Here is a 19543-nt window from a genome sequence, read left to right on the forward strand (position 1 = left end):
ACCTGGAATAAGAATAGGGCTCTCCTTGGGTATGACTCAAATAGAAAAGCTCTTTGAATCACAACATTTGAATCTGAGTCACTCGCCAGTCTTTTCTCTGTCCTATAAAGGCAATTTAAACACAGGTTTAAACCAGGCTTTTTGATTCTCAGACTTTTCCCTCTCAGCAACCTTCCATCTCAACTACCCCATGGGAGCAGCAAGATCTCTTTTAGGCATTGATTTTAAAGAAAGACCACTTCATACAAGCAGGTTTAGGGGGATTTGAGGGCTTGGGAGAATCACTAGAAATAACTGTCAGTTCATGCTGTAAAGCTATCTCTGCCCCTGGGACACATGGCCTGCCAGATGGCCCCATAAATCTGATTACCCTCACCTTCCCTCTTCTTCTTCCATGCTAAAACTCTTCTGATTTTCTGATTTACCAGCAACTTCAGGGGCGTTAAGACAAATGAAACCTAACAGAAGTTCTGACCCTCCACTGCCACCAATGCACTGATGATGCATCATCATGAATTATATTTTTAGAGGCTTGCAAGTGTTATATTGGGCTGGCTCATATTTAGGTCATCGTCCCCACCTCCCCCAAATGCCTCTGATTTCTTAAAGACCTTCTGAGAATCTACAATCATCCTTGCAAAAAATTCTTAGTCACCTAAACCTACTTGCCTTATACTCCTGTTTTAATTCTGACCGCTTGATTTCCAAAGACCTGTCTAAAGGACCTGGAACTGTAACACTGGAATTTCATGCTTATAGGACAAATTGAATGTAACATTCCAACACTAACCCTTTAGATTCTTTCCCAGTTTCTTTTTTTTTTTTAATGTTTATTTATTTTTGAGACAGAGAGAGACAGAGCATGAACAGCGGAGGGGCAGAGAGAGAGGGAGACACAGAATCTGAAACGGGCTCCAGGCTCTGAGCTGTCAGCACAGAGCCCGACGCGGGGCTCGAACTCACGCACCATGAGATCATGACCTAAGCTGAAGTCGGACGCTTAACCGACTGAGCCACCCAGGCGCCCCTTTCCCAGTTTCAACAATAGCCCCTTCATCATCTTGTGGATCTTGTATTCCTATTTCTACTCTCTCCCTCTCTCTCCCCACACAATTTCCAATCTTCGGGTTATCAGATGATGGGAATGGTTGGTCTTCATGACTTAGGGTCTGATGTGAATCCTCTTCCAAGTCATAGGTATTTATGTAGCAGAATGCCTTTTGGAGCTTTTCTTCCTTCCTCCCCAACACCCTCTGCCCCCAGTGAACCATTCTAAATTTTCCTATACATTCCTGGTAGTTTTGTATTCCACCTGGTACCCCGTTTCTCATGTTCTTGTAAGGTGGGCATTTTGAGCATAATGGCAAGATACTATCAAGGAGCCTCTATGTTTTTCATCATGGTTAAGTGTGGAAGTGAGTGTAGACTTAAGGGTCAAATTCTAACAGAATTCTCTTCTTTCTGCTCAGAGAATTCAATGGTCACATGGGCCAAAATGGTTTATTACCAATATTGTCAGCTGCTATTGAGCATTCTGGTTTCGTTGCTTTGAGGGGGGTGGGGTGGTGATGGTGTTTACATGTTTCTTTACATCAGAATCAGCAGAAACCAAGAGTGGCCAAGGAAAAGAAGGAAATGGAGATTGAAAGGCAGGGACTGTTAAAAGAGCAACGGAACGACTGTAAAGGGAAAAAATTAAACTAAGGAAACAGTACAAAGTACAGTTTGTAAAACAGCAATGCTACATGAAAATGTAAGGAATTACACTGTGGATAGTTCACAGGAAAATTACTCTGAAAACAACTCTCTGGCTAGCTGGAGCTTTGGGTTGTGAGAGATACCTGGACAATGAAAACAATCGTCCGCTGTCTTCACTGTATCCTTAGCACTCAGCGCAGTGCCTAGACACAGAATAGTTGCCAACGAATATTTGCCTAAGAAATACAACACTAGCCAAAGAACCCAGTGTTTTCAGACAATCTACACGTTTCTGTGACCCAGTCACTTCCATGCCCCGCAGGCTCCATCGATGGCAGGATTTGTGGGGAAAATGACCTGACTTAAAGGAAAGTACAGGGCATCCACTGGCTACAGTTCGGTTGGCTGCATGCTGGGGGGTAACGCGAAGAGGAAACAAGCTCAGTAGAGCAGCTATGAGACCACCCCTGAATTGTGCCTTTTACATGATTGTCTGCGAGACTCCTGTCCAACTTCTGTCTCCACCTCGTGGAACACCTGGCAACGGAGGAGTTAGCCAGGGGGCAGTTCTGTGGTTGTAACAGAGAGGCTCTGGGGGGCAGTACGTCTCCTCTTCCTGGCGTCTCTTGCCTACACCTGCCGCGCGGCCCCTCGCGCCTCCGCAAAGATGCAGAGGTCGAAGCACGTTGCTGTGCGGTGCAGAAATGCTCCCAGAATCAGCCTCCCACGCCCGCTCCCTAACACCAACCGGGATCCTGGGATCGCCTCTAGGATCCCTATGGGTGCTCCCGCTGGCTCCTTAGATTCTCACCCCACGCCCCCCAACTCCAGTCCCGCTTCTGTGGCACACGCCCACCACTCGAGGGGCGTCCTAGAGTGGTGGCGGTCCTCCGCACCCCGGGGCGGCCGGCGGGGGGAGGGGGCATGGGGCGGAAGGCGGGAAGCGGAGTGGGGGGCGCCCGAGCTCGCGCGCCACACTGCCCCGCGCGGGATTTGCCGCCTTCAGCTGCAGCAGCTGCAGCGGCGGCGGCGGGTAGAGGGGTGGAGGGCGGTGAGGAGGGCTGGAGCCCGGGCCAGGAGGGAGGGAGGGAGGGGGGCCGGGAGGCTGTGCCAGGCGAGCCGGAGGGGTGCTCAGCGCTCCCCCGCCCTCCTTCCGGGAGCGAGGATGCAGACTCTGAAACTGGCGCTGCTGGGCTGAGGCAGAGGCAGGGGAGTTGCAGCGCGCGCGGCTCGGTGAGTGTGTCTCCTGAGCGCGGAGAGGCGGGGGGAGGCGGAGGACGAGGAGGAGGAGGAGGAGGAGGAGGGGGAGAATGCCCGGAGCCGCCGTCGCTGCCGCCGCCGCCGCCGCGATGCTCCCGGCTCAGGAGGCTGCCAAGCTGTACCACACCAACTATGTGCGGAACTCGCGGGCCATCGGCGTGCTGTGGGCCATCTTCACCATCTGCTTTGCCATCGTCAACGTGGTGTGCTTCATCCAGCCCTACTGGATTGGCGACGGCGTGGACACCCCGCAAGCCGGCTATTTCGGGCTCTTCCACTACTGCATCGGCAACGGCTTCTCCCGGGAGCTGACCTGCAGGGGCAGCTTCACGGACTTCTCCACGCTGCCCTCGGGCGCCTTCAAAGCCGCCTCCTTCTTCATCGGCCTCTCCATGATGCTCATCATCGCCTGCATCGTTTGCTTTACCCTCTTCTTCTTCTGCAACACGGCTACGGTGTACAAGATCTGTGCCTGGATGCAGCTCACCTCCGGTGAGTGCGCGCTCACCTCCGCGGAGGCGGGGGGTACCGCGGGGCGCCCGAGCCCAGAGGGGCGGGAGTAGGAGGGGCGGGGGCCGTGCGCGCCGCGGGGTGCCGAGCAACTTAATCCGCCAGGGCGTGGGGGGTGGGGTGAGGGCGGGAGCCCTGGGCGGCCGGAACCCCCGGGGTTCCCCAGCCCGGCACCCGCGCGTTGTCCCGGGCTTTCCAGAACCTCCCCAGCGCGGGGGACGCCGCCCAGGGGGACGCGCAGGAGGAAGGGCGGTTGCTGGGCCGAGTCCGCTCGTAAATGGAGGTGGGGAGAAGGGGCCGGCCGCTTAGGGCGCGAGCTGAGGGACTAAGGAGGGGACTGACCCAGCCTGGCGAAAAGCGGATTTGGAGAGGTTGTAGTGGAAGGAGAGTCAGCCTGCCCTGTCCCTCTGTGGGACTGTTTCTGTCATTGCTTCAGGAGGGGGTGGTGCTGGAGTGAAACTGTTTCACTCTGTCCCGGGCAGTTACAAAAATTTTATCATCCATCTGGAAATGAGTAGATGCTAATCCTGTTGTGGTTTTCAGCCTTTTAAGAAAAATGTAGCTTAGCATGCTCCTTTTAGCAATTCCCCAAATGTTAATGTCAAGTCTTCCGTTTGCTTCCTTGTTGGCAAAGGTCCTTACGTTAAATCCTTAAGCAGAGATCTTGAGGGAATCAAGATTTCTCGAGATCTCATTTTGGGGAAGTGGCTTTAGGGAGATGGGCTGAGAGGAAAACCTGTTCCATTATTATTTCTGATCGCTTTTGCCTGTGGTTGATAGAATGTTTCTAGCTAGAGGACATGGAAGTACTTTTTCTGGGCATTAAAGTTACTTTTAACCCAGAAAGGATAGGGGTGCGTTTCCCGGTGGCTTTGGAGAATCGTGAAACAAAACTGACTCCTTTCTCTCCTTCCTGTAATGCGGATTCCCACTCTGGTAGCCACCTTGGATGCCCTGCCTTATAAAGGCAGCCTCCAACACTTGACACCCTCCTGTTCCAACATGGTTGGGTCCTTTTAATTTTATGAGTGATCTGGTTGTGCAAGCATATAGGATATTTCAGGCAGTCAAATGGTTTCATTTGTGTTTGGTCTTACTGTTTTCATTCTTTAAGGCTCATGTTACCTTTAGGATTTTGTACTTACTCTTACGTTTGGGGAGGTTTTTTGGGGAGTAGGGGCTTGATCCCCGAGTTTACCAGGATGATGAAGCCCTTAGAGGTGCTGGACAAGAACATGAAGGTTCATGACCTTGTATTGCTGGTTGGCATAAGAGAAACTTGTGGGAGCCTAAACTTGTGTTATGGAAATATTTGCTATGTATGAAGTGCGTGTCTCAGCTGATTTTGATTTGCCACGTTATGGGAACATGTGCAGGTGAAAGGCAAGAAAAGAGCCTTGGGAGAGAACCACCGCCCCCAAACCACTATCCTCCTGAAATGCTCCAAGCACCCCACAGACGCTCTCTGTTTTTATATATAATGTTAACTTTTGTGGCCATTTCAAGAGCAGACTAACTTTGAGATTTGGAATAAAGTCACGTATTATAGTTGTTCTTGACATTTGGCTCTGGTTTGACTTTGACGACAAGAGGACACTGAGGATGCAGCTGTTTTTTAGAAAAGGAATTGACCCTGCACAGCTAATTTTAATTTTTCTAAGTTAAATGACCTATTTAGACTGGTGATTCAAAGTAGATTGTTTTTCGAAGGTCTCAAAGTAATTTGCGGGTGATTTCTCAGCAACGTATTCTTAAATATTTTATTTTTATGAGTTTCCATACTCTGAACCCAAGCTGTTCTGTTTTTGTCTTATTTTAAAAAGGAAAGAAAACATCTTTGGGAAAGAATTGCCAGCTTTGAAGTTAATACGACTGCAACTATTATGGTGTTTTTTTTCTTTCCTTTTCCTGGAATAGAGCAGAGAGGAATCATTCTGGGGTAGTAAAATATGATGTCATGTTTTCAGAAATTTGACATAAATACACGATCCTGTTTCCAATATGTCACCATAAAATGTGATGATGGCCTTTGTGCTAATGAAGATATTTGGGCATTTACTTCATTTTTGAAGGAGTCCAGGACTTTAGCTTGTAGGCATACTTTTTAAAACCTTTCTTCGCAATTTATTTGGTATTCCTAGATAAACCACAGAAAGACGTAATTTTGTTTATTAATGAAATATATTAATTAAGGGAGAATGGATTATGACGATGGGGTAGTTAAGAATAAAAGTCAATTATGTTCACAAATTTTTAAGGAGTGGGATATAGAAGATACTTTTGAAGAATGTCACATTTAGGAGCCCCTGACTGGCTCAGTCGGTAGAGCATGCAGCTCTTGACCTCTGGGGTGTGAGTTCGAGCCCTACGTTGGGCATAGAGCCTACTTAATAATTAATTAAAGAAGCATTTTAAAAAAGATGTCACATGTAGTGGTTTTCTTTTTTGAAGTCTCACGACACTAACAAGACATTTAGCATAATGTAAGTTATTCTCAAAGTTTAGGTTCTAACCTTTAGACCATTCCCCTCTCATGTTCCGCCTTCTCATGCTTATAATTTAACTGTACCTAGGCTAATCTCAAGTGTAATTTGCAAGCTATGACAGATGAGACTTAATGTGCTATTTGCTTATTAGAGATTGTTTAACCCTCATTGGAAGTCAAGCGACTAACTTGTGTTTTCAGGTATCTAAGCATTTTCACGTAGTAACACCATAAATCAGAGCCAAGTAGAACATAAAATCCCATATGAAATGATAAGAAGATGAGGAAGCAGGAGACTTTCTTGGGGGCAATACAACATCAAGAGTTATCCTTATTATGATTCTGAGCAAGGAACTAGAAAAAATACTTAATTTATTGGACCTGAAAATGATGTTGGTCTTCTATCTAGATATGCGAAGCACATATAATTAATGGTGCTATTATGAACTCCTTGCTCTGTCCCTCTTGCTCTCCCCTGTAAATCATTATTAACCTCAGTAGAGTGAAGTTGCCGAATTAGGAGCTAGTTATGTCACACTACTTCTGGATGTAATCCTATACTTATGGACCATGTCTAATATAAAGACTGAAGACATAAAAATAATACATAGAATAAGTAACAGCAATCAGAGATGCAACGTTTTCCTAATTTACAGAGAGACAACTTCTTGGGAAGAAAAGAGACTTTTATTCTTTCTGTATGATTTCTCTCACACAAACTGGTCAAGTAGGTAATAAAGTCCAGATTTTTTTTTTTTTTTAATCAGGATGGAAAGAGAATTTTGTTGCTCTGGGAACTTGATTCTCTGCTTCCATGTTCTTGCTCTTTAAAATCAGTGTGTCTGTCTGTTTCCAAGTCTATTAATAGCCAAGTCTCATAAGGGTGTTGTTTTGTTTATTTGTTTTATTGACTGTAAGCCATGTCTGGAATTGTTTCCAGAAGCCCAAGTGTTAACTGTTATAGGCTAAAGAAATCTTTTCTTTTTCTAATAAGCTAAAGCATTAAGGGGTGCCTGGCTGGCTTAGTCAGTTGAGCACATGCCTCTTGATCTTGAGGTTGTAAGTTCAAGTCCCACATTGGATGTAGAAATTAATTAAAAGTAAAAAATAAGCTAGGGGTGCCTGGGTGGTTCAGCTGGTTGAGGGTCAGACTTTGGCTCAGGTCATGATCTCACGGTTTGTGAGTTTAAGCCCCACATCAGGCTCTGTGCTGACAATGTGGAGCCTGCTTGGGATTCTCTCCCTCTCCTCTTTCTCTCTGCCCCTTCCCGGCTTGTGCTTTCTCTCTCTCTCTCAAAACAAATGAATAAACTTAAAAAAATATGCTAAAGCATTAAAGTAAAATTTATGGTTTTTTAGACATCCACCATGGACTTCTCGGGGACAAGCAGCAGATGAAGGGAATTGCTTTCATCTATGAAGTAGGGCCCCAGCTCCAGGTTGGATTTCTTTATTCAGGAGAGATCAGTTTGGGAGAAGGGATCGCATTTGCCACATCCTCACCTCTTGTCCTTTGGAGTGTACCAACAAGAAGCGCCACCAAGATGGCGAGGCTGTATGGCAAGGGTTACGGGCTGAATTGCTTAGTCACTTTCCCCTGCTTCCCTGCCTTAGTTTTTCTCAGCTCTTTTTAGCCAACTTCCTTTCTTAAATTTTATAACTTTGTTGTTTAGGTGAGAAGAGAATCATCAGAGGTAATCACTGCATTTCTTAGCCTGTAAGAAGAGCTTTTGCAATATTGTATGGTACTGTCTCAGGGCACCTTGCTCTTATCTATCTTATCAACATTTGAGATGATAGAGGTGTTTGTGCATTTGTTTAACGTCTGTCTTCTCCAGTACATGGAAATTTCCATAAAGCCGCGTCTGTTTTTCTTCATATTGCATAAAGGTCAAGATCTGGACACTGGAGTGAAAAGATGTGGGTTTCAAACCTGGCTCTGACACTCACTGACTGTATGACCGAGGGAATGAATTTCTCTGTATTTCAGTTGCTCATCTGCAAAGTGGGCATGTACTTGTGCTTACCTCAGGCAATTGGTGCAAGGATTAAAGAGCTAATGTGTACCCTGGGAACAGTGCCTGGTGCACAGGATGCAAGTGCTCTATGAGTGTTAGGTATGGTTACTGTTCTTGTGTTCTTACTGCTGTGCCTTGACACACAGTAGTATGTGCATGTCATGTGCTGAATAGTAGATATTCAATAAATTGTTCGTGAATAGAAAAATGAATGATTAATGGGGTAAAGAATGAAAAGGGGAGATTTAAAATTTCCCACATGCCCTGTTGAGAAGCGAATGTCGTATATTCTTTGAAGCCACGATGCTCATCTTTCTCATTGGTTTGTAGCAGTAATTGCACTAAGGGATCTCTTCCGCCATTCTTTGACAGCAGTGATTATGACTTGCAGCCTAATTCATGATGAACTTACTCCCAAATGGGGGTCTTTTCTGATGCAAGGGTCATGATCTTTATTACAACCATAGGACATCGTCAATTATATCTTAGGGTTCAGCAAGTTTTTCCTTTTCCTCATTTGATTTCTCATGAAAAAAATAATTCAAAAGGAGGTTCTATGGAAGAATCACAAGATCAGGCTTTCATAGGAGCAGGGACCCTGTTCTATATTGAATTTGCTTCCATACCTTCAGGAGCAATCCAGACAGGAGAGGATGTGTCTTTGCAGACTTTCCCTTTATCTGTCTGGGCGTCATTGCAGATGTGTTCTTGGACCTGCCAGGGATCCTGCCAGATCTGCTCAGACGGGTGGCAGAGCTGTGATGCAGGTCTTGGAAGAGGAGACAAGGCTAGGACTGACAGGCCCTCAGGACCTTCACCAATTCTTACCCTTGGGCTGGTGCTGGGCCTATGAGGAAGTGACGTCCTGCCTCAAGGAGCTGTTAATCCATCCTAAGTTCAGAGTTACGGAATGACCTTAAAGAGGGGTTTTTCTTCTTCCAGGGCATTCCACACACTTGCTCAGATGCAGAGGGAAGGGGGTGTACAACTGGTGACGGCAGTTTTCATTTTCTAACACTATGCTCCACCTATAAGAATTTTCTATTTGCCAAGTCACACTTATAAGAAAGTGATTTAAAATGAGAATTCAGAAACTGTTTTCTTTCTTTCTTTCCTTTTTTTTTTTTTGCTTTTATGCAGCATGACAAGGGATGTGACAGTTGAAGAGATGTTGAAAAATATATTAATGTGAATGTCAAAACAAATGATTTTTATAACAGTGGGATTTTAAGTGAACATCTGTGAAAAATAACAGACCCCATATAGCCCATGCAGTATATTGTTAGGTGTTTTTTGTCTTGGTGCAAGGCTGCGCATTTAACAGCTTTTTTTTTTCCATTGTAAAAATGCTAACAAGGTGCTTATATACTTCTATTCAGCAATCGATAAATAAATATATACTTAACCAGAATGTGGTATCAGATGCTTACCCATGAAAACAATTATTTAGTGATAAGTGCTTATGTTTGGTATGATATTGTGATAAGAGAATCCAGATGGCCAGGCCGGTATATTGCATTTTATGTACATACCTTAGGAATCTTTCAAAGTGAATAAAATTTTAAATGAGGAAATCAGAGGAGCGCCTGGATCATTCAGTCGGTTAACCATCCAAGTTCGGCTCAGGTCATGATCTCATTGTTCATGAGTTCGAGCCCCACTTTGGGCTCTGGTGACAGCTCGGAGCCTGGAGCCTGCTTCAGATTCTGTGTCTCCCTCTCTCTCTGCCCCTCCCCCGCTCACACTCTGTGTCTCTCTTTCTCTCTCAAAAATAAATAAACATTAAAAGAATTAAGAAAAGAAGCGAGCAGAACACATAACTGTAAGTGGAGTGTGTGGCTCAGTGCACCTCTGTGTATGGTGTGAGGCTATAGGGTGAGGAGGAGACAGAACCTCAGGTCACACTGGCGAGAAGCAAAGAGCAGACTCCCTGAGAGAATTCTAATTTGGGGGGCTTAATGACATGACAACTGGGAGAGTTTTAAAGTGTAATTTCCATAATGTAGTTGAACTTTGGGGGTCAGCACCAGTTTTAATTAATGTGATTTTTTTCTTATAATGAGTCAACTGGAATTTTTATTTGATATGAGGAAAGACCAAGGAGCTGACCTTTATTCTTAATAATAACAAGAAGATATTAATAATGACAGAAAGTAAGAGGCTGGTTCATATAGCCAGTAGTAGGTAAGTTATTTGATGGCTTAAACGTAAAACTGTTATGAAAAGTCATTGGGGCATTTCAAAAAAGAAATAAAATGACCTCTGCCAGCATTCTTAATGTCCACATAATTGATATTATGCATCTCTCAAATGATGGTTATGATTCTATGATGTGCTTATTGCACAGGGTCAGAGTGTCATTTCTTAGTTTACCCTGTCGTAACTGTAATCTTGAACACATTTCTCATGTCCTCTGCGAAAATGAAACAGACAAATGAGTGGTTTGCAAGAGAAAGCATTTTTTGACCACCATAGACGTGAACCCTACCTAACTACTACTGGACAGAATGAACGAAGAAAGTAACCCTTTCTGAAATAGTGTTGCTGACACGAGATCGCCATAATGGGTCTCGCATACCGGGATTCTGACATCTTTCCAACACTCATGCAACCAGATGTGCAGTGCGGCAGGGGCTGTGTCTGCTGAATAGGTGAAAGGATCCTAAGTGATAGGCTGAGTGAAATTAGTCTAACTGCATGAAATTTTGAGATTATAACTCATCAATGGAAGGGCTAGTGGCAGAGTAGTGAAAGTTAGTGAAAGGAGTGGTAAGTGATTGCAGATCAGAAAAGAGGCCTTAGCTCAGAAATGGACAGACAGAACTTAACTAATCGAAGAGAGTTGTCCTCATTCTTTGTCCGATTAGAAAACAATGGCACACAGGAGTGTGAAGGGAACTAAGCCCTAGCTTTGGTATGGCATGCATCATAGACCCATTTCCTTAAGTGTCTGGAGACACGTTGTGGAAATAGTCTCGGGGGCAGGGTGCTCTACACCTCCTCTCCATTTTTAATGTTTATTTATTTTGAGACAGAAGGAGAATGCATGCGTGTGTGGGTGCACACATGCAAGTAGGGGAGGGGCAGAGAGACAGGAGAGAGAATTCCAAGCAGTTTCTGCATGGTTGGTGCAGAGCCTGCCATGGGGTTCAGTCCCCCAAACTGTGAGATCATGACTGGAACTGAAATCAAGAACTGGATGCTTACGTGTCTGAGCCACCCGGGTGCCCCCATTTTTTGGTTTTAATGAAGATCAAGAGTGAGGTTGCAAAAAATCAAAATGAGAAGTATTATCCTTGACAGAAGGCTCAGTATTTTAAAAAATAGGCAAATAGATCCAGCTGTGGAGAATGACAGGGACATTGAAGAGTGACACCGATAAATGAAATATGAATAGAAAAGACGAGAAGAAATTCAAGGTTGCAAAGCCTGTGGAATTTCAGAACATCAAAAGCCTGTTGGAGTTGATATCATCAATGCTTAAAAATATATTGGCATAGGAAGAGCAGAAGGCTGGAATATGCATTACCTTGCAAAGCTGTGTGCCAATCTCAGTTCCCAAGAAGGAAAGATTAAGGCTCTGTTGTACACCCCCCTACTACTCAGGGGTTATAATAGATTCTAATATCAATCTATTCAAAGAGAGAGATGATCAAACTTCCTGTATGGCAGATGAAAATATAGAGGACTAAAATAAGCCAACCAAAGAAAGAAAAAGTCATTGTGAAATTTGATAAATAGAATTCCTGTAGTTTCTCTTTGAAAATCTAGTTACAGATTGTGAAGCTAAACTGATTTCTATAATGTTTTTTTTTAATTTTTAATTTTTTTTAACGTTTAATCATTTTTTGATAGAGAGAGACAGTGTGAGTGGGGAGGGTCAGAGAGAAAGGGAGACAGAAAATCTGAAGCAGGCTCCAGGCTCTGAACTGACAGCACAAAGCCTGACACGGGGCTCGAACTCATGGACCGTGAGATGATGACCTGAGCCGAAGTCAGACACTTAACCAATTGAGCCACCCAGGCGCCCTGACTTTTTATTTAAAAAATTTTTAACGTATGCTCCACACCCAGCGTGGAGCCAGTGTGGGGCTTGAACTCATGTCCGTGATATCAAGACCTGAGCTGAGATCAAAAGTCAGAAGCTTAACTGACTGAGCCACCCAGGTGCCCCTCTATAATGCCTTTCATAGGGAAAGGGAACCTATCCTAACTATGGAGTATTTAGGATAAATATATTTACAGAACACATTAGGAATGGGTAGTTAGTGCATGCTAGATTAATTAAATTTAAGATACAGATGATTAAAAACCATCAATATTGTAGATCTATAATTCCAAATATTAGTTAACTGAATATCTACCTTTTAACCAGTTACCTGGAAAAGATATAGCACTGAATAGTTGGCATTTCTAAGAAACCTTCATAGAGAAAGGCTGTCCTGTAGTGTTTTACAAACTATGGTTGGTGACCCTTTGATGGGTCATGACATCAATTGAGCAGATCATGATCAGCATTAAAGCTTGGATTAAAACCACAGGAAATATGAATATAATGCAGATAGTAAGGGTTTCATGAAACCTTTATTTCTTAAAATATTTATATATGTATATGTGGACTAGATTACAACATATAACGTATTGCTTACTGTGGGGTGTACTCACTATTCTAGAGAAAAGATGAAAGTGTGAATTTAGAAAAAAGAATTACCTCTTCTTTGGAAAATTGTGAAAGTTTTGTGCCAATTCATAGGTAATTTTGTATTACAGTAGATGTAGATTTGATAAAACATACTTAACCTAAGTATATTTGAGACTTTTTTTTCTTTCTTTCTTCCATTAATGACTTTGATCGCTAATGTCTCCTTATTAACTTGTGGGTGGATTGAAAATAAGAATTATTTTTCCAGCTGTGATTTGATCTCATTCATGCGATGCAAAATGACATGGTCCACCTCTGAGCAACAATCTCTCTAAGCAAACATTTAAACAAATGTACTTAACCCAGGGCCAAATGGATATAGACTCAAAGGCTTTTAACAGTTGGAAGGATATTAATAACTATTTAGCAGTCTCTTCATTTTCTAGGTAAAGAAACAGTAATGGAAAACACTAAACTATTGAGCAGTTACCATTTTCAAAAATCTTTAGTGTATAGTTCACAGCAATTCTACAACGTTAGTGGTATTATACCCATTTTGCGGATGAAGACATTGAGGCTTAAAAAGTTGTTCGAGGTCTCATGCCAGTAAGTGGTTTGAGCCAAAAATCAGACTTTCCCCCTTCCCTGAAGAATGTTGCCTCTGAGTCTGAGAGAAATTAAGAGTCTTCCCAAAATTACACGGTGGTGGAATTGAGAGTAACACATATGATTCCCAGGGCAGTTCTGTTTCTGCTTTCTCTTGCCTCCCAACTTGATGTGCATTTGCTTCAGTGTGCATTTTCACCATGCTGTATCAAGGGAAGGAGCTGGTATTTACAAGGAAAATCATTGCCAAATGTTTACCAGACTTCTCCCTTCAAGCCTGCTTAGGAGTGGGAGGTATTCCTCATTCCGTCCTTTTTGTTTCCCTAACCTAGAGCTGGGGTGGTCCTTTGCCGGTTGTACCTCTGATCTCATTGCTACTATTCTTAGACTGAATTCCTATAGGCCAAGGGCAAATGCTACCTCTAAAATGTTTCTGTTATATGATGTTACTAAAGATCAAGAATATTCGATGTTGCTTTTGATAACTGTGAAGAGAAAATAATTTGAGTAATATCTGATAATATTTCCCTATCATCTGAGAAGAACTTAATAAGAATGCCTAAGTACTTTGGTCTTGACATAATCCAAAGGTTGTCTGGTCCACATTGCCTTCAAAACATAGCTGCTGCTTCTTCTTTTTTCTTTTTTTATAAGTTTGTAAGTGATTGAACAGTTCAAAATTATCTCCAAAATACGTTTTTGTTACTTTGAGTCATCACTCTAGACAAATAAAATGGAAGAGCTACACCCTGTTAACACGAACTTAAACTCTTTTTTTTTAAGAATCTTTTTTAGTATTTATTTATTTATTTTGAGAGACACACACACACACACACACACACACTTGTGTGTGCAAGTGAGTTGAGGAGGATCAGAGAGAGAATCCCAGGCAGGCTCCACACTATCAGTGCAGAACCCGATGTGGGGCTTGAACTCAGGAACCACGAGATCATAACCTGAGCCAAAATTGAGTCGGATGCTCAACCAACTGAGCCACCCTGGTGCCCCAGTCACCTTGTATTTCTTTAGCTTTCCTGAAGAAGGTAAGAAAAACAAACTCAACATGGCCTCATTAATATTTTCATTTCAGGTGTAAAGTCATTAGCTTATTGTAAAAGGAGAATATCAGTTTGTTAAGGCTACGTCTATGACTATAACCCAAACCACTGAACGGATTAATGAACACATGAACATTCTCTGCCTACATCCCTTTTGGAGTAAATATCCAGAGTTGAGGTGGACTGGAGAACTTGCTAAATAGGGATGCTCAGTCAGACTCCGCTTTTAGACACGCTGGTAAAGAGATGCTTGGTGAGCACTGCCAGGCAGTGTCCCAGCTGTGTCCTGGAGGTCAGAGTGGTTAGCTCTGCTCTTCTTGACCTCTCAGTCTGCTGGAAAGGGCTCCCCAGCAAGATGAACTCAGATGGGGAAATGGGCCAGGATCTCCCTAGCCCCACTTCACTTTACTGAGACCCCTCCATCGAGTGCAGGATGGGCTCTAGAGGGAGCTCCAGCCCTGTCATCTTGTGTTTGTCAGGACTTTCCCTTTTGTAAGGTCAGGTCCACAGTCCTTTTCCCCCTGACACTACTTGCAAGATAACACGTTAGAGGGTAGAGAGTGAAGGGTAAAATATGAAGGGTGAAAAAGAATAAGAAAAGGGATTTGTTCAGAATATGTGCAGTAGAGGGGAAACCTCCTTTATCTACAAGGAAAAAGCCAACTCCTCCTGGACTTCTCTGAAGTCCTTTGTCTTTATATAAATTCTTTGAAATGACTGTTTATAACTTATTTGACCTTTTAAGAAGCAGATTGTGACGCTCCAGTGGACTACTTCTGCAGAGGACTCATTGGGATGGTCTTTCCCCATCGGAACATTTTGGCTGTTTTTTTCTTAGCCTGCAGAGGCACACTTTGGAATAACTTGGACATCACTGGAGAATCAGCAGGTCCCTGGAGACCTGGTATAGTAGTTACTAGAGAATTCAAAAGTAGAGGAATTCAGCACTGGGGAATTTGAAATGGCTCTTTGATCTTGGTGGTCATGAACTATGCATTATGGTTGCATCTCTGCAGCAGCCTGAGCAATGAAAAAAAGTAGAATTGGAAATTACCTTCCTTGGGCAACTTTAGGAGCTTTCCAGAATTTAAAAATAATATTTACAGTAACTCAGAACATGGACCCCAGCCATAGGCAAATAATGCTTCTATGTTCAGAATGAAAAACTGGACACCTGATTTCATAACTAGCTCCACCTACATATCCTAGTCTCTATTTCCTTAAATACAAGATAAAAAGAGAAGGAATGAATGCCTGCTAGACTCACACATAGTTTTCTCCCCTGGAAGCCACTCAAAGAACACACAAGTTCCTTTCTTCTTTTCTTTTACTTTTTATTTTTTCCTAAGTGGGACCTGAACTCAATCTATTTTATTTTATCTCGTTTCTATTTTATCTCTTTGGGAACCTGAAGTGCAGAAAGTTCTTTAGAGGAAAATTCAAAAACCACACTCCCCTTCAACATCAAGCCTTTTTTTTAACCCCCATCTCATACTCAAAAAGAATTTTTTAGGGGCGCCTGGGTGATGCAGTCTGTTAAGTGTCCGACGTTGGCTCAGGTCATGATCTCACGGTTCTGAGTTCAAGTCCTGCATCAGGCTGTCTTATGTCATCATCGTGGAGTCTGCTTCAGATCCTGTTTCCCTGGAGCTCTGCCCCTCCCTCACTCATGCTTGCTTTTTCTCCCTCTCTCAAAAATGAATAAACATTAAAACAAAACTAAACAAAAAACAATTTTAAGAAAAGAATTTTTAAAAATTCTCTTTGGTATTCTCCCTCATTAGCCCCTATGCTTCCCCTCTGGCCGGCCCCCGTGTCCACTAAGGTTTCTGCCTGAACAGGCCAAGCAGAAAATCTGGAACAGTACTGGTACCCCAGTTCAGTAGAGCACACTGGCATTGCTGTGGGACTTCGTTAGAATTGGGGGGCTGAGTTTGATGTGCGTAGAGCAAAGAGGAAAAGTTCTGCAATCAATAGGAGTTCATTTGACGAGGGCTGTTCCCCTCCACTGTGTACTATTTAAGAATTGATTTTTTTTTTTTTTACAAAAGGTTTCTAAAAAAACCCAACCTAATGATTGTGAGAGGTGGTCCCTAAACACTAAAGTTTTAATTGTTATAGATTTATTTAGGACATAGTATGAGTCCAGCATACAGCTCTTCCACATTAAGTCTCCTGGGGACACGAACAATTTATTTGGAATTTATTTCCAAATGTGTTAAAGCACTATCTGAGTTTAGTATAGAAATATGGCTTATATGAAGGCAAGCTTGAACTTGTCCAATGAAAGAGAAGGTGATTTAAATTTCTGTTGTAGTTACGATGTTACTTAGCCTCGCCATCATGCTGGCTTTGCTTAACGTTTGCAGAATGAATCATTGTTTCAGTTCGTCTGTGAACACATTATGAATAATGTATTTTACATTTGTGTGTGCAGTGGCTGTGTGTGTTTGTGTGTACAGTTTAAAAATAATAATAAAATGACCACTTGTGTAGCCACTACCCACTTTGCTGATAATATCTGCCCAGAGGTAGCCACTTCCTTGAGTTTTGTGTTATTACCCTATATTTCTTATGGTTTTATCACTAATGTACATATTCTCGAGTAACACATTAGTTTTTTTTACTGTTTCTGTTTTTAAAGGAGATGTTTTCAATATTTTACTGTTTAGTATGACATGCTGTAGATGCAAGTACTATTTATTAGGTTAAGAAAGTTCACTTATATTCCTATATTGGTAAGAAGTTTTTAGATTTTGAATGTATGTTGAATTTTATTTTTTTCTTTTGATTTATTTGTTTTTAAAAGCATCTTGGTTTTAAGGATGCCACTTTTTTTTTCTTTAAAGTTTATTTATTTTGAGAGAGAGAGTGCATGCATGCATGTAGGGGAGAGGCAGAAAGAGAGGGGGAGGGAGAGAATACCAAGCAGGCTCTGAGCTGTCAGCCTGGAGCCCATGAGATCAAGACCTGAGCTGAAATCAAGGGTTGGATGCTTAACCAGCTGAGCCACGTAGGTGCCCCATGTTGAATTTCATCAAATGCATTTTCTGCATCTACTGAAATGATCAAATGACTTTACTGCATTAATCTATATTGATGAAGTGAGTTATAAAACTGGATTTTCTACTGTTGACACATTTTAAAAACAAAGCCAACTTTTATACATATTGTGAGACTCAGTCTCTAATATTTTATTTATTACTTTTTAAAATAATTTCATGAGTAAGTTTGGTCTTTATTTATTTTATTTTATTTTTTTTGCATTGTCATATGTCTTTATCTAGTTTAGGTATCAGGGTTTTGTAAGATCTATAAAAGTAGTTGAGAAGTCTCTTTTTCTATTCTTTGAAAGAATTTGTGTACAATTGGAATTATCTGGTCCTCGAATGTTTAATAGAATTATCTTATAAAACTGTCTGGGCCTGGTATTTCTCTGTAGGAAAGTTTGAAACTATTGATTATATTTCTTTGTGTTAGAATCAGTCAGGTTTTTATTTTATCTTCAGTCAGTTTATAAAGATGTATTTCCTAAGAGTTTCATCTACATTGTCAAATATATTGACATAAAGCTGTTGATACTATTATAATTGCATAAGAACTATTTGTTTGTGTTTCTGTTTTCTTTAGATTGATTTTGCCAAAAGTTTGTTCAATTTATTAGTTTTTTTAAAAAAGAACCAGTTTATCTTTGTTATTCTTTTGCATTGCATTTTTCTGTTCAATAGCAATAATTTTTGCTTTCATTTTTTACTTTTTTTCCCGTCCTATTTTTTTTTTTTTAACGCTTATTTATTTTTGAGACAGAGACAGAGCATGAATGGGGGAGGGTCAGAGAGAGGGAGACACAGAATCTGAAACAGGCTCCAGGCTCTGAGCTGTCAGCACAGAGCCCGACGCGGGGCTGGAACTCATGGGCTGCAAGATCATGAACTGAGCCAAAGTCGGCCACTTAACTGACTGAGCCACCCTGGCGCCCCTTCCCTCCTATTTTCTTTGGGTTTATTTTCTTGTTCTTTTTCTAACTTCTTGATTGATTACCAAGCTCATTAATTTTTTTTAAATTTTTTTTTATGTTTATTTTTGAGACAGAGAGAGACAGAGCATGAACGAGAGAGGGTCAGAGAGAGGGAGATACAGAATCCGAAGCAGGCTCCAGGCTCTGAGCTTTCAGCACAGAGCCCGACGCGGGGCTCGAACTCACAGACCGCGAGATCATGACCTGAGCCGAAGCCGGCAGCTTAACCGACTGAGCCACCCAGGTGCCCCATCATTAATTTTTATCTGCTACAAACTTATGGAAAAAACTGCTTATCTATAGTGAGACTTAAAAAAAAATTTTTTTTAACATTTATTCATTTTTGAAAGTGAGAGAGACAGAGCATGAGTTGGGGAGAGGCAAAGAGAGAGGGAGACACGGAACCTGAAGCAGGCTTCAGGCTCCGAGCTGTCAGCACAGGGCCCAAAGCGGGGCTTGAACTCATGGACTGCGAGATCATGACCTGAGCTGAAGTTGGACGCTTAACCAACTGAACCACCCAGGCGCCCCTATGGTGAGACTTTTGAAGAGACCATCATTAAACATTTTGATTAGGAGGGGCGTCTGGGTGGCTCAGTCAGTTAAGCGGCCAACCTCTGCTCAGGTCATGATCTCGCCATTAGTGGGCTTGAGCCCCCACATCAGGCTCTGTGCTGACAGTTCAGAGCCTGGAGACTGCTTCAGATTCTGTGTCTCCCTCTCTCTCTCCCCCTCCCCTGCTTGCTCTGTCTCTCTCTCTCAAAATTAAATAAACATTAAAAATTAAAAAAACAAAAACAAACACATTTTGATCAGGAATTGCATGTAGCCATCTTAGGCATGACACAAAATGAAAAATATATATGTTCTTCATGAAAGAAAACTCAAATTATGTAATTATATTTAATATTGGATATATATTCAATATATTTGACATTTACTACTTTAGTTTCTGTCTTATATGAAATAAACATGAGTGTTTTTGCAAAATCACATATAGATGCTTCCATTTATTCTAGCAACTGCTATTGTAATATCATTTTCCATGTGTATCATGAGATGAAAAAGATGAGGGGGCACCTGGGTGGGTCAGTCGGTTGAGCGTCCGACTTCGGCTCAGGTCATGATCTCACAGTCTGTAAATTCCAGCCTTGCGTCAGGCTCTGTGCTGACAGCTCAGCCTGGAGCCTGCTTTGGGTTCTGTGTCTCCTTCCCTCTCTGCCCCTCCCCCACGCATGTTCTGTCTCT

General features: G+C 42.4%; 1 protein-coding gene across 4 annotated transcripts in view; it reads left to right on the top strand.

Moving 5' to 3' along the window:
- Window positions 1-2724: 2724 nt before the first annotated feature.
- Window positions 2725-19543, top strand: part of LHFPL3 (LHFPL tetraspan subfamily member 3) — a 570799-nt gene continuing 553980 nt past the window's right edge. Inside the window, exon 1 of one of the 4 annotated variants that reach the window (XM_053218593.1) lies at window positions 2725-3450. In XM_053218593.1, coding sequence (XP_053074568.1) covers window positions 3009-3450 — 442 coding nt within the window. In that variant the 5' untranslated portion in view covers window positions 2725-3008. The remainder of the gene's footprint in view (window positions 3451-19543) is intronic. The other 3 variants (XM_027071721.2, XM_027071720.2, XM_027071719.2) reach the window with 3 other exon arrangements.

This window comes from Acinonyx jubatus, chromosome A2 (genome assembly GCF_027475565.1).
Source record: "Acinonyx jubatus isolate Ajub_Pintada_27869175 chromosome A2, VMU_Ajub_asm_v1.0, whole genome shotgun sequence".
In the NCBI taxonomy this organism is placed as follows: Eukaryota; Metazoa; Chordata; class Mammalia; order Carnivora; family Felidae; genus Acinonyx; species Acinonyx jubatus.